At 42.2% G+C, this 14,615-nt stretch overlaps 1 protein-coding gene across 3 annotated transcripts in view; it reads right to left on the bottom strand.

Moving 5' to 3' along the window:
- The window catches only part of VCAN (versican), a 120,618-nt gene extending 106,418 nt beyond the window's left edge, over positions 1–14,200 (bottom strand). The window contains exons 1-2 of one of the 3 annotated variants that reach the window (XM_047853843.1): positions 13,686–14,200; positions 1,767–1,842 (exon numbers count right to left, since the gene is read on the bottom strand). In XM_047853843.1, coding sequence (XP_047709799.1) covers positions 1,767–1,836 — 70 coding nt within the window. In that variant the 5' untranslated portion in view covers positions 1,837–1,842; positions 13,686–14,200. The remainder of the gene's footprint in view (positions 1–1,766; positions 1,843–13,685) is intronic. The other 2 variants (XM_047853835.1, XM_047853853.1) reach the window with 2 other exon arrangements.
- Between the last annotated feature and the right edge of the window lie 415 nt (positions 14,201–14,615).

Below are 14,615 nucleotides of genomic sequence, written 5' to 3'. Positions count from 1 at the left end.
AAATAAATGTCAGATTGAGAATATGAGAATTTATTACTCTCTAGGGTGATAAATTTCACTCTGTTGTTCATTCATTTGCTCATGACTGTGCAGAACTCATTTATTAATAGTAGAGGAATATCCAAATAACTTAGGTAAGCACCAGATAATCAATAAAATAGGTATTGTTAAAGAACAGAAGGCTTCATGCATTAAAATAAAGCCAATAACCAGTCGACAAGGTGTTCATTAATGTTAGTTATTGACCTTTTGAGTGCCTAGGAATAAACAGAGAAAAGTTTAAGATGAAAACACTTGTGTTAACTCCTAACAAGTTATTGCTGTATATCCTACTATAAACTGGCAAATTTGTTTTATTTGGATCTTACGTTTTCAACTTTTGTGCCTCATATGAAAAAATTAAATTCTTCTGAAATTAGTCCCAACTAATTATATCTCTTAATCATGATCACAGATTTACAAAGAACTTGATTCTTGGAATAAAGTGTAATATAGTAGTTCATAGCATGGATTATGGAGCCTGCCTGCCTGGGTTCAACTCCAGGCTCTGTAACTAAACAGCTATATAATCTTCTACATTAGGTAGGCCTCCAAACCTTGTGGTAGTGCAGTTTCTTCATCTGCCAAATGGAGAGAATAGAAGCATCTGCCTCATTGGAGAGTTAAGATTCAATAAATTAACTATGTAAAATACAGAAGACCTGGCATGTAGAAATTATTCAATATTGCTAGCTATTATTACTGTTATAAAATAGTGTCAAGGAGCTATATCATAAGTGCTTTTGGTTTTCTCCCCATTGTTTATGTGAGTGCTTTCTTTGCCTTAAGCAGAAAGTCTAAACTGTTTTAAGTGTCCCTCAAGTTTCTCCCATTGTTTTCTCCCCTTCTGTTACTACCCATCTAAACCAACTCTCTTTTCTGTATTTCCTTTTTGTGTTCTCCCTTGTTACTGGGTGCTATTGTCCTTCCCTGTCTGTGACCTTCACCTGTATTTCCTGACCGCACTGAAGGAAATAGCGCTTGGGCTGTTAACAGATTGGTGGAGCCTAAACTCCGACAGCCATCTTGGTCATTCATATCTCAGTTTAAATGTTACTTTCTCAAAGAGGCCGTCCCACCTTCCCCCTACTCAGGCACTTCTTTATCATATCACTAAGCTTTATTTTCATCAATCTGAAAATACCTGGGTTATGAGTTTATTTGTTTGTTGCCTATATCATATAACTAGGAGATTAAGTTTAATGAAATAGAGAAAGAAGAAAAGAAGAGAACAGAAAAGGAAGGGAAAGAGGGAAAGAAGGAAAGGAAAGGAAAGGAAAGGAAAGGAAAGGAAAGGAAAGGAAAAGGTAATATATGTGGAGGGTAAAATCCTGGCTGTAAGCCTGCTCTTTATCTTTTTGACTCTTCTCACACTCTAGCCTCCTGAGGGTTTGATAGTCTTTCTTTATAGGAAAGGCTTTGAGTAGATTGAAGATGACAGATTTTAAAAAATACGTATATATGAGCACTTTTGCAATCTGAAAGTAATCTGGGAATTTATTGAAAACCCACTTGCTTCTTTAGCATCCTGTTCATTGTTTTATTTTATTTAAAACCATTTATTAAATGAAAAATAATATTATTTCAGCTGAAAGTGTTCAGCACTATAAATCACTAAATAGATCAAAAACTAATTCTTTATTCTATTGACTCCATATGGCCATTCTGTGCTCTAGCACTTAAATTTTTATTTCACTAAACACCAAAAAAACTTAAACCACACTCACCTTTATGTAGTGCATGGGTTGCTATTAAGGTAGAGCACATCCATAAGATGCTCTTTATATTGATCAACATCTTGTCCTGGAAATGAAGAAAAACACAAAGGAAATCATAAGCATTCAGGTTTGCGGTGGGCCATAAGTCAACATGCTATTTTGTGCATTGTATATAGTAAGAGTACAAGGTACAGCTCCTCTTAGAGTGTAGAAACAAGAGAGAATTCGTAATAGGAAAAGTCATCCCAACACTTTAATTATTAGTTCGACTCTCACCCAATGCAGTAGTTACCAAAATAATCCCAAAATCCAGTTTGGGAACATATAACAATATGGATGTGTGGGACAACCGCAACCCGGTGGGCTGGAGAAAGAACAATAAAGACCACAGCCGAAGTAACTAGTGGCTAGGAATGGGCACAAAGAGGGAGAGGTGACCACAATGTCTATTTAGAAACAGGAAGCTGGTCACAGATGGAGCAAAAGAAGATGGGGAACCAATAGGGAGAGATGTTGAAAGAAAAGGATTCATATCAAATGTGAGGTGGGAAAGAACATGGTGGTGGCTCATGTACATGCTATCAAAACAGGCAATAAGGACTTCAGCAGGCTTTTTAAAGCACAGACTCAATTTAGTTTCTAGGAGGCTGAACAAACAAAACAAATGTATTATAAGGAGCTGTTAATTACAAAAAGACCAGGGCTTGCCATGAGTTTTAAAGCAGTTCCAACAGTTCTAAAGTCTGAAGGGTGAAAAAAAATAAAGAAAACACTCTGTTCTGAGAGTCAAGAAACCCTGCCCTGGCTTTGCCATTAATTTATTGTGAGGCTTTGGGGAAGACATTTAACAGTCTGGGTCTCAGAATGGTCCCTTCCAGCTTGAATTTCTATGGAGCTGTAATTATGAGGCGGCTAAGTACCAGTGTTGGGGACCATCTGGAAAGCAAAGAGCCAATCTCAAAAGAACTGCAGATTACTTGATCCCCAGGGTTCTTCCCTCCTTAGCTGCATTTAGAACGATTCTATAACAGGCACTCTTGGTTGGGTACTCAGTAGCCATTCTTCTTTCTCCTTTCCAACAATACTCTGATTCCATTCTAGTATCTATCCTCTTTTACACAGCCATACACTTTAGAGGACCCTGGGTCAAACCCAGCCAAAGGGAATGATGCTGATTATCCTAAGTCAGTCACCCTGCTCCCATTCATTTTGCCAACGATTGGTTTTGGAATGAGTACATGATACAGTTTTTAACTAATGAGATGTGAGGGGATCTCAGCAGGATAGACGGGATGCTCCTGGGAAAGGTATATTCACCTTAAGAACAGGAAAAAAAGAAAGAGGTGGTTGCTTTTCTTCAGGGAATACTGTCACAATAGGTTACTTCTTCTCAAACTGGTGTAGCCTTCTTGTGTCCATGAGTGTATAAGATAGCCTCTGGCGACAAAGCTGAGAAAGAATCAGGACAGCTAGGTCTTAAGCCCTCAAACATTAGGCCAGAGTAAGATGTCTCTTTGAACTTCTTTTTAAACGAAATAAATTCCTTTATTACATAAACCTAATAAAATCAGAGATTTTTGTTACTTGTAGCTGAAGGCATCATAACACATTTGAAATAATGTCCTAAATAACTTCCTAATATCCTCCTTAGAACATATATAAATTCAATATGAATTAGGAAACCTAGACTGAAAAGACGTAAATGCTGTAAAATCCAAGTCCAATTTGAGTTCAAGTTTAATTTCATAATTATGACAGTTACTCCTTTTTCCTTGCTATTCATTTTCCTTTAATTGTTTTATTTTATATATTGTGAAATAAGCATTGGAACCTCTCTATAACAAAATCCTAAAGAGCATCTTTTAAACCTAATAATTATATATATATATATTTTTTTTCCCATCTATATAGGCTATTTGACAACTCACAATGAAAAGCATACAGTTGATAATCCTTGCTACAGATGATTAATCTTGATAATTAAGTTTATTATTTATCATATAATTAATGGAATATGTAGTAGACACTATTAAACACTAACTGCAAAATTTAGTTTCTACATTTCCATAGTTCTTATAAGCTACCATAGCAAGCAGAAAGTATTCACTTGTGTTTCAATGCTATTACAGTATTTCAGAAAAAAATTAAAATATCACTTCCACATATTCTATAGTTTAAAGCTGCAAAAGTGAAATTTTAGGTTGTATATTAAAATCTATTATGGGGCGCCTGGGTGGCTCAGTCAGTTAAGTGTCCGACTTCAGCTCAGGTCATGATCTCGCGGTCCATGAGTTCGAGCCCCGCATTGGGCTCTGTGCTGACAGCTCAGAGCCTGGAGCCTGCTTCAGATTCTGTGTCTCCCTGTCTCTCTGACCCTCCCCCATTCATGCTCTGTCTCTCTCTGTCTCAAAAATAAATAAACTTTAAAAAAATCTATTAAAGAAAATGAATTCCATAAGTATTAACTGAATTTAAGAAACATTTTTATAAAAATAAATAATTTCCTATCATCATGAAAGAAAAAAATTGAGAACATTTTTTTCTTTCATGATGGTAGGAAATTATTTATTCAGGAAATTATTTATTTTTTCAGGAAACTTTTATTTTATAATCATAATGTTAAAAGTCTGGTTTCCATTTTCAAACAACCCTGAATTCAAGTTCTGAATCCTCTACTAATACTCTGTGATTTGGGATAAGTGACTAACTCTCTTATTTTCAGTAACTTCTTAATTATGAAAAGTAGTACTTAACTGTTGGAGTGAACGTGAGGATTGATAAAATAATGCATATGAAATATAGGTCAGTGATACAGTGTATTCAGTACTCAATATTTCTTATTAAAATTATTGATTCAGGTTTTCTATAGATGTTCTCTTTCTGTGTTCATATCACTAATAGTAAAAAGAAAAGTATTTGAACCTGTTGGATATGAAAATTATAATCTAGGTTACCATTATAGAAGCAGTGTATAACTTTATGCTTACAATAAGTTGCCATATAACTTATTGCTATATGCTTTAAGTTATTACTTGTAAACTAACATGTTTTATCTCCTCTGTAGAACAGCTGTCTCTGTAGAACAGACCTAGTATCACGTTCAACTTGCTAATTACCACAATATTCCACAGTGCCAGGTTCAGAGTAGATGCTTGAGAAAGGTTTATGGGCCAAATGCATGACCAATGCCTCTATTTACCAGTTCTGAAACACACTTTGAAGAGAAGTGCCAACAATCTCTTAAGAATGTGGGCATGTAGGGTAATTAACACCTGAAATGTATTTAAACCAGTCCAGTTGAATGTGTACCATGACACAAAAATATCTGATGTTTGTCAATATTTGGAGTGTCAGATCTCCTAACAAAATCAGACAAGGCGTGGCCTTGACCCAGGGATGGGTCTTTTGCATCCTAATTTTGTAAGACCGATACTCCAAGTCTAACGTTTTGTGCCATCCTTCACCCTTATAAAAGTGCCCTTTTTTAAGGGAGGGAGGAAAATGGTCTTTCATCTACAGAACAAATGTACTCATTGCTTGCCTTAAAATTGCCCCAAGACAAATCTAGGGAAGGAAGCCAGTGCATTAAAAATACAAGGGAGAAATCAGTGATGTTAGAAATATATTTGTATAAATAGGTTTCAATAAATTCCCAGCATTTAAAAAATTGGAGTTTTCACAATAAGTCTCAGATCTCTTTTGAAAAACCAGATCAAACAATTCTAGGTGCATATTCTTGCTGGCCAATAATCAGCACTAGGCAAGGAGCAGCCTCTCACCTTGGCTTCATGAACTCAAGGTTATCACTGGCCCCACTTGGTTTCTCATGCATTTCTACTCCATGCCTGTTCCCTGTAAGCACCTGAGCTTGCAACACTTGATTTAAAGAATGGCCATTTATCTCTTTAGTAAATATCTCAGAGTGCTTTTACTGACCTTAATTGCCTTAGAACTATATTTCTGTGGCCAGATCTTCCTGGGACTCTATGGGCATTCATTCCATTTCTCTAATTTTCTTAAGGCTATGTCCATGTTCACAGTTATTAAGGCACACTGTTTACCTTCTGCATTTGATGTTGCTAAATAAGAAAAACTTTTAAAACCTTTCTTTTTTTTTTTTTTTTTTTTTTTAGCACCTCTCCAACACCCACTTCTATTCTTTTGCTCTTCGGTGTCTGTCTTGTAAGCATAATCTGCTAGTGATAACAAGTCTATCTGCAAAGAAAGACCTGAGAGATATGAAAGCCAGTGCCTATATTTAGCCTTCACTCCACTGTAGTCAATGAGAAGAGGAGAAAGTCACTGAACAATCAAGGCACAGCTGACTGAGGCTGTTTAATTGCCTGGGAGAACACAAGAGACAAGGTCAATGGGACTCCTACCATGAGACATGTCTTGCAGACAGGGTAAGAGCCATGCCCAGGATGGGCTGCCTTGAAGAAAGATAGCCAAGATGTTTAATATTCTCCCTTAATCTTGTGGAAGATCTGGTGAGCAAAGGGTGACTTAGGGACACAGACTTCTTGCCTTCTAGTCTTCAAATTAGTAAACCTAGACAACCAATTGTCCAGGACATCTCAACTACAAGGTGGATATAATGAGTACTACCTATCATATTGCTCCTGGGTGATTTCTCACAGGAGGAATCACTGTAATGCAGAGAAAAATCTCATGGTTAAACAAGAAATCTTGTTTAACTCTGAACTTACTTCAGAGGAGCCATGGCCCCATGTGAATTTATCATTAACCTCCAATTGGATTCCTGAAGCTGCACTTAACTAAGCTTTTTCATGTCATTGCCCCTTAGTGGTGCTCTTTTCTCTGCCTAACTCCTTCCTCATTACTCTAAAACACTGCACTCTCTGTTCCCTTTCCTATGCTCTATTTTCACCAAAGCACATAGATGATGAGCCTTATGAGGAGCCTTTACAGTGTTTCCAAATTTTTGTATTAAACAATGCTGCAAAGGTTGTCCTTGTCCATTCATCTTGGGTGATATTTGTACCAATATCTATATGACAATATCTAGAATAAAAATTGCTGGGTCAAAGAGTATATGCAGTTTTAAATTTTTCTGATAGCTATTACCAAATTATTTTGTAAAGAAGATGGACCTATTCATATCGCCACAGTAGTATGTGAGAGATCCAATTTCCCTACAACCTGGCCAAAACAAATTTTTATCAAACATTTTAAATCTTTACTGCTGTGGTTGAAAAAATAATGCAGCATATCATTTTTTAATTACTATTTCTTTAATTATGGATGAGGATGAGCAATTTCTCATATGACTAAAAACACATTTCTTCTTCTGCCAACTGCCTACATATCACATGTGACAGTTTTTAGATAGACTGTGGTCTTTCACTGATTTGTAAAAGTTCTTGTTACATCCAAAGAGTTATTAGCTCTTTGTCTATCTTATGTTGCTGATGTTTTCCAAATGTGTTATTTATTTGTTTTTGTGTAAATAATTTGTTATTTACTCATACCTACCAGTCTGTTCTAGTACGGCTTCTGGATCTTTTCCTTTTTAAAAAAAATATTTTTTAAGCTTTCTTTATTATTTTGAGAGACACAAACACAGTGTGAGCGGGGGGAGGGGCAGAGAGAGAGAGAGAAACTCAAGCAGGCTACGCACTGTCAGCACAGAGCCCAAGGTGGGGCTTGAACTCATGAAACCATGAGATCATGACCTGAGCTGAAACTGAGAGTCGGACGCTTAACTGACTGAACCACTTAAGTGCCCCTGGATCTTTACTTTTGCTTAAGACAGGTTTCTCTATTTCTATTTTATTATTTTAAAAAATCCTATAATTTCCTCGTTATTTTTTATTTATTTGTTTTTAACATTTATTTATTTTTTGAGAGACAGAGAGAGACAGAGGGTCAGCGGGGGAGGGGCAGAGAGAGAGGGAGTCACAGAATCCGAAGCAGACTCCAGGCTCTGAGCGGTCAGCACAGAGCCTGACCTGACCCATGGGGCGGGGCAGGGGGGCGGGGTGGGCAGTTGAAACCACAAACTATGAGATCATGACCTGAGCTCAAGTCCCACACTTAACCCACTGAGCCACCCAGGCACCCCACCTCTAGTTATTTTTTAAATGTCATTCTCTACATTTCATACGTGCTCTATCTTAACTTTATTTGAGGATAAGAAATGAGGTAGAGGTTGACTCTTACTCTGAATGGACCAATCAGTTGTTTCCAAACCATTTGTTGAATAATCTTTCTTATCCACTGAATTTCCATGTCCATTTTAGTATATTTCTGGACTCTGTCTCCTGTTCAGTGAAACTAGACAATTTTTAAAGCAAAATGCTCCTATCTAACTCACTTTATGGATTTAGTAGGAAATATGTCATTTGGGTAATGGTGTTTTTATTAAGATTATAGAATATATCAGTATGAGTCCCATGGATGTAATATATTAACACCACTTATTTGTATAGTTTTTCATTTGCCAAAGTTTCCCAGAGATAGTCACCCTTTTGATGTGTATAAATATATATCCATTTAATAGATTTTGATATCAAGCTTTGTGATTCCAAGTCAAGTGATCATTCTACCACACCACAGGTGATAGCAACTCAGTAATTTAAAAATAAAAAGATTACAGCTTACATATTATGTATGTGTTTATAATAAGCTATGTAATCTCATTTTTATAAACATAAACACCCCTTAGGGCGCCTGGGTGGCGCAGTCGGTTAAGCGTCCGACTTCAGCCAGGTCACGATCTCGCGGTCCGCGAGTTCCAGCCCCGCGTCAGGCTCTGGGCTGATGGCTCAGAGCCTGGAGCCTGTTTCCGATTCTGTGTCTCCCTCTCTCTCTGCCCCTCCCCCGTTCATGCTCTGTCTCTCTCTGTCCCAAAAATAAAAAAAATAAAAAACATTGAAAAAAAATTTATAAAAAAAAAACATAAACACCCCTTAAAATTCTTAGAAGAAGAAAGTAGGATATATAAAGAGTGGCAGAAATCAGGTAAATTTAAACATAGATCTGCATGTATGCCCTATTATAGACGACAGATCCATCCAGAGGAGTTTCAGGAAACATAACAGGCAAACACATTCAACAAAGATACTTTGCACTGACCAATGAAATACAACCACCCTGACACATTCAGGGATAAGAAGCCAGCAGTCAATATAAATCAATCAATCAATCAATCAATCAATAAAACCAAAAAACCTGGAGAATACATATAAATACAATATAAATGCATAAATGTGTATGTGTGCATATGTGTAGTTTACTAAACCTAGGCTGTGAGAGGAAGCTAGCAAAAATTCAGTAATTATCTCTACTTCCCTTTGTTCTGATTCCCAATCAGAGGGAGTACCAGCCTTGTGTTTTCTGGTAAAGTAGAGACCTATGCAACAATCAGCATGTTTTTTCAGACTACAGCAACTCACCCCCAACAATGAGTGTTTGTGAGTCCTAACTGGTTTCTCTAGGTGGGTGGTGAAATAATCGCCTAACTAAATTCACTCATTCTTCTCCTCAAAAGAACCATGTGTCTTGAGAAGTTGGCCTCAGTCACAGGGTAATATCCCATTTTAAATACAGTTTCCAGGGAGGTCTGTCCATGAATGAAGTCAACAAAAAGGCTTAAACTGCACTAGGAAAGAAGAGCTTGGTTATATGACTACTGGGAGACGGCCTTGGTGGATCTCTGTGCTCTCAAGCTCAATTAGTGACCAATTATCAACCACAAAGTACTTATAATAATAAGGTGAGGAAAGAGAGAACAAAGACTATATCTTTTAACATTAATCATATTCAGCCTTAAGTTAGCTTTTTAGGTCCTTTCAAACAGAATTTCCAAGCATGCAGATATAGGTATCTTAGAATATCAGAGACATTCCCCTCCAGTTTGTAAGCACAGAGAATTAGAGGAAACCTACATGTGTAAACATTTAAATCTAGAGAGATTCTTTTCAAACTTCAGTTTTTTAAAGGAGGAAATACAATTTAGGAATAACTTTTAGTTTATCTACTATGAAAAACAAAATTTGAGTTCTGACATAAATCCTCAGATTATCTTAATCTCATCCCTCTTCCCACCAACCATAAGATTAAGGACTGTGGACTTCCTGCTGGAGGAAGTCATTGCTCAATCACTTTGGAATCCATTGGAACCCTTTGCAGTATTAGTTGGGACAGGCATACACCATTGTGAAATATTCCTTTCTTAATTGAGGAATCAGCACTACAATTCAGTCCCTGAGACCTTCTGCTTGATAGGCTCTTACCTCCAAGCTACATATTCTCCAAACAGGGAACAGATTTTATCTCAGGAAACTAGTTGTTGCTTCCACTAATGGTTTCCCATTTTTATATTAAACTCACAACATCCTATTTTAGGACTTCACATGAATATTTGCATGATAGGTTTGGCACAGCTGTCAAGCAGTGCTTAAAATAATTTAGGTCACAGCTTTTAGAAGGAGTCAAAAAGAAAGGGAACGTGAATCAATTAGATATGAAAATTTGAGATCTCAGAGAGACTTAAAGTCCCGTTCTTCCGAGGCAAAGCGAGGAAGCAGGAGAGTTTAAAATGCAGCGTGTAAGTGGCAGCGTCTAGACTGTGCCCCATTCCCCCGGGGTTACTAGCTCAGTCGTTTCATAAATATGTGCTGAGTTCCCACTGTGGGCGGGACCGAGCTAAGGATCCTGATGCCCAGGGACCTGAGTTACACTTCCAGCCCCTTAATGTTTGCGCTCATTGGAATTCCATCAGTCCTGTAATTGACTAAAAATAGTCTTCAAACTGACTTGAACATATTTAAAAAGCCAATATATGGAGCACAAAATAAACTCATGTCATTTTTCTGCCAAAAAAAAAAAAAAAGTCTGCTTGGAGTATATCTTTACTTTCTCCCTGTCAAAAGGCAAAAACTCCTCCTACCACTCCCAAGAAGCGAGAAAAATGTTTTTCAAACTGTTAATAAGAGTGTTTAGCACCTTCTGGACAGCAGTCGGGTAGCCTGTAACAGCAGCCAGCAGCCTCAGCGCCGGGTGCGAGACCACGGAGCTCACACCAGTGAGCCCCGCCCCGCCCCGCCTTTCCCCGCCTTTCCCCGCCCCGCCCCGCCCCCGCCCCCACCCCCGCCCTCCGGAAAGAGCAAGGCCCCGCCCTTATTGGCCTCTAGGCGGGGACCCGAGGCGCCCCGCCAGCCTCAGGCTGGGCGGACAGCCGGTTCCGCGCAGCAGTTGTCTCTGAGCCCAAGTCACACCCGTCTCGGGCCGAGAGCTGAAGTCCCAGCCCACGTGGCGGCGGCTCGTGAACTCCGGCGCATCGAGGAGCGCCCGGCGCGGTTCCTACCTCCGCGCCCGCTGAGAGAGTGGGGGTCGGCTGGCGGCCCCAACCCCTCTAAAGGGCTAGCTTCCTTCCATCCTGGCATGCCTCTTCAGTCGCGTTTGTTGTCGCGTATGGGACTTAAAATATATCTCAAAAGGAGACGCGAAATTCAGCCTCAAACCTCGAAACGTACCCTACCGGCCTTCTCCAGGCTGTTTGCATGCTTCATCCATATCTCTGTTCCTTTCTTACACTTCTTCCACCGTCCCCTTCTTCTTCCCATCCCTTCTCTTCTTTTTCCTCCCGGGGCACTTCTTCCCCCCAAATTCCACGTTCGATTGTGTTTTGAAATTGAGTAAGTTTAAACTTTGGATTAGGGGCCTTTCCTTTGCAACATCCTGAGGCAGGGCCCTAGCATTGGGTTCAAGTGGTGAAGGGCTTTAGTACAGTTTCCAAAAGTAAGGCATTCTGTACTATATTTCTGAAAGTAATACTTAAGACTGAACATCAAGCCCTCCAAAACTTGGATCCGCCCCAGGCCATGTGTCCTTCTCCACCAAGCTGCAGACTTGGCTGAGAGCAGTGAGCACATCCCCGCGGACTTGGGAGCAAGCGCGCTTCGGTACCTCACAAAGGCAAGGTCTCCATTCCTGGTCCTTCAAACCCCTAGATTTACGTCGCATATTCTTAAATTTAAAACTAACGACTAAAGGTTCTTCATCATTGAATGTATGGTTGTAAAAGTGGCTTCCTTGGTTTTTTTGGTGGGGGGCATCGGTTTCCTCCACCTGTGCTGAACTTGTCCATCAGGGGGCGCCCACATCCGCCACAAAACACCCTATTCCTAGACATCTGGGTTCTGCAAGCCCTTAGCACGCCAACTGGGGGCAGATCCGAGGGAGCTCCCAGCCTCTCTCGCTCCTCCCTCCTTGCCTGCTTCTGCCGATCCGGGAGGCAGGGATTTCACACTAGCCATTCATTTGTCAGCCGTGGGGGAGGGGACGTAGGAGCGCAAGAGACTGAGCAAAGGCTGGGAGAAGGGAAGGGAGGCAGAGAAGATGGAGCCAGAAGACGGAGAGACAAAGATGAGAAACGGGACATAGATAGCAAGACTGTCTTTCAGTCTCTGGGTGTGCGCACGGTGGGACAGCTCTCCCTAGGTTGCGTAGATTCCTCCTCCCTCCCGCTGTATCTCCCGGGGACAAGCAGGACTTGCTGGGGCGCAGCTGGATAGGAGAGCAAATAGTTTAAGCTGTGACACTATTTTTCTACCTCGTTCTCCGCTGCCTAACACACTGGCCGCTCCACGCCCAGTGACACAGACAGTGAGCCGGGACAACCCTGATGCCCCCATATCCGCGCGTACTAGGGATGTCGTCCGGAGGCGCCCACACCTCTGCAGGGTGGTGGGACGCTCCAGCCTAGGGCGTCCCCTGGGGCTCCCGGCACACGCTCTCCCTGGCCGCTCCGCTAGCCTGTAAAGTTGCTCAACTAGGGCCAAGAGCTGGGAGGGGGTGGGGAGATGGAAGAAAAAGGAGAACTGCTGTTTTCGGGGCGAGAGGGCTGGTCCTAGAGGCCCGAGATTCGGGTCCCCGCGCCACCTTTGTCTGGAGAGAGCTCTGAGCACGGGGTTTGTTCGTTGAGACCACAGTGGAAGGCTCCACTTCGCTCTTCTGGGTGAGATAAAATTCTTGCACATCTCTGATGATTCAAGTCAAGCTTTTCCCGCCCAGGAGCTTCCCAGACCTCCGCGGCACTCCAACAACCCCACCCCCATACCCTGCTCCCTCCCGGCCGTCCTCCGCGCTCCGCGCGCAGGACAAAAGAACCCTGGGGCACCGAGGAGGGCCTTGACAGCCCCCAAGTCCCCAAAGAGACGCAGCCGGGGCACCCTGCCCATCTCCCGGCCGGACCTCTTCCCAGACTGCCTGCGGGCAGAGGGGGTCACGTCCGCCCAGGTCCCGGGCTGCTGGGGCGCAGGACCGTCCTGTCAGGAGCTGCCCTGGAACAGCATTCCAGGAACACCAGGTACTGACCACACACCAGGGGCCCGGGAGCCAGGTGGCCCGCACCAAGGCGGCTTCGGGGACTTGCAAGTGGGCAAGTCTCGGGAGTCCCCATTCAAACTTTTGCCTCGAGCAGGTTAACAAAAAACAACAAAAAACAAACAAAAAAAAGACGAAGAAGAAAAAGAAGAAGAAAGAAAGGAAAAAGAAAAAGAAAAGAAAAAAAAAAAGCTCAAGGTGCCATTGGTCCCTCCTGCTCTCCAGCTCAAGACCCCACGACTTTTCTAAGGGTTCGCTACAATTCTCTTCCCTCCCTTCCCCCAATTCCGTTAGTCCTTCTACCCCCACCCGATTCCGGACTTCTTTTGTCTGCATCTTTTCAGCACCACGGTCCCTCGGTATTCCTCTCTCCAAACGTCCTTCTGAAAGTTACCTGCATTTTTAAAGTGCATATATTTTCTTAACTTCGCCTTACAGCTAGTTCTCTTTGCTTTAATTAAAGTGTTCTACCAATTACAATGTACTTCGTTTTTCTAAGCTCGCTCGTCTTTTTTTCTTTTTTTTTCCTTTTTTTTTTTTTTTTTTTTTTAAGGGGAACAAAAGAAACGTGATTACCTTGAAAGGCGGCTTATTGCAGTTTGGGGGAAAAAATCACCGCAGCGCTGAGCGAGTGGGCTCGGTGTTGCCGGGGCGGGTCACATAGGAAGCGCGGTGGCCTGGGGAAGCGTGAGGAGGGTGCGGGACGGTGCTGAAGGATGCAGGAGGATGCGGGGCTGGCCGCAGATCCCGGTCCCAGCGCCTGTCCACAGCACCTAATGTTCGCGGCTGTTGCTCCCACCCGCCTGGAGTTCTTCCCCAGAAAGGCTCGGGGCAGCTCGCCTGCAAGTTCAAATGCGGGTTGTGACACCCATCATCATTATATCACTGTACCGTCAGCACCGAGGAGGAGACTCAGCGAGGAGGAGGAGGAGGAAGAGGAGGAGGGTTCATTCACGGGCTCCTGAAGCGCTCCGCAGCTTCAGCCACTCCTAAGAGCCCAGGCTTGGAAAGCAGGCAGAGGGGCGGAAAGGCAGCTCCCCGCGCCTGCGGTAGGGACCGCCTGCCTCCCTCCCCAGGCACTCCCACCTCTCGGCGTTTCTTCCTGACAAGAAGTACCAATCGGCTTGGGGACAGCAACGCTCCCCATTCAGCGACTCACTAAGTAACATCGCGCTGTGTGCACAGAAACCACTGCCCTCCCACCCCTCCCCACCCCCACTTCTCCGCCCCCTGCGCTGCCAGTTCTGGGTTAGGGGAAAGGAGCCCCCAGGCTCTTGTGGGGCAGGCCAGCACTAGACAATTCAGCACCCTCAGTTCTTGGGAGCTAATGAAACTCTGTAAAAATCAGCAAAGAACTCGGTTACAGCGTGTTTACGCGGCCACAGAGCCTGCCTGTCCCATCTGAGGGAAGTGTCATTCTTGCGCCTTCTGCCAACCTGAAAGAGACATTGAGAAAATGAGATCCTTCTAAGACCTAGAGGAAAAGTGTAAGAACTGCCTTTCCCG

This window comes from Prionailurus viverrinus, chromosome A1 (genome assembly GCF_022837055.1).
Source record: "Prionailurus viverrinus isolate Anna chromosome A1, UM_Priviv_1.0, whole genome shotgun sequence".
In the NCBI taxonomy this organism is placed as follows: Eukaryota; Metazoa; Chordata; class Mammalia; order Carnivora; family Felidae; genus Prionailurus; species Prionailurus viverrinus.
Note: the sequence above shows the minus strand (reverse complement) of the source record. Positions and strands in the feature narration are given on the sequence as shown.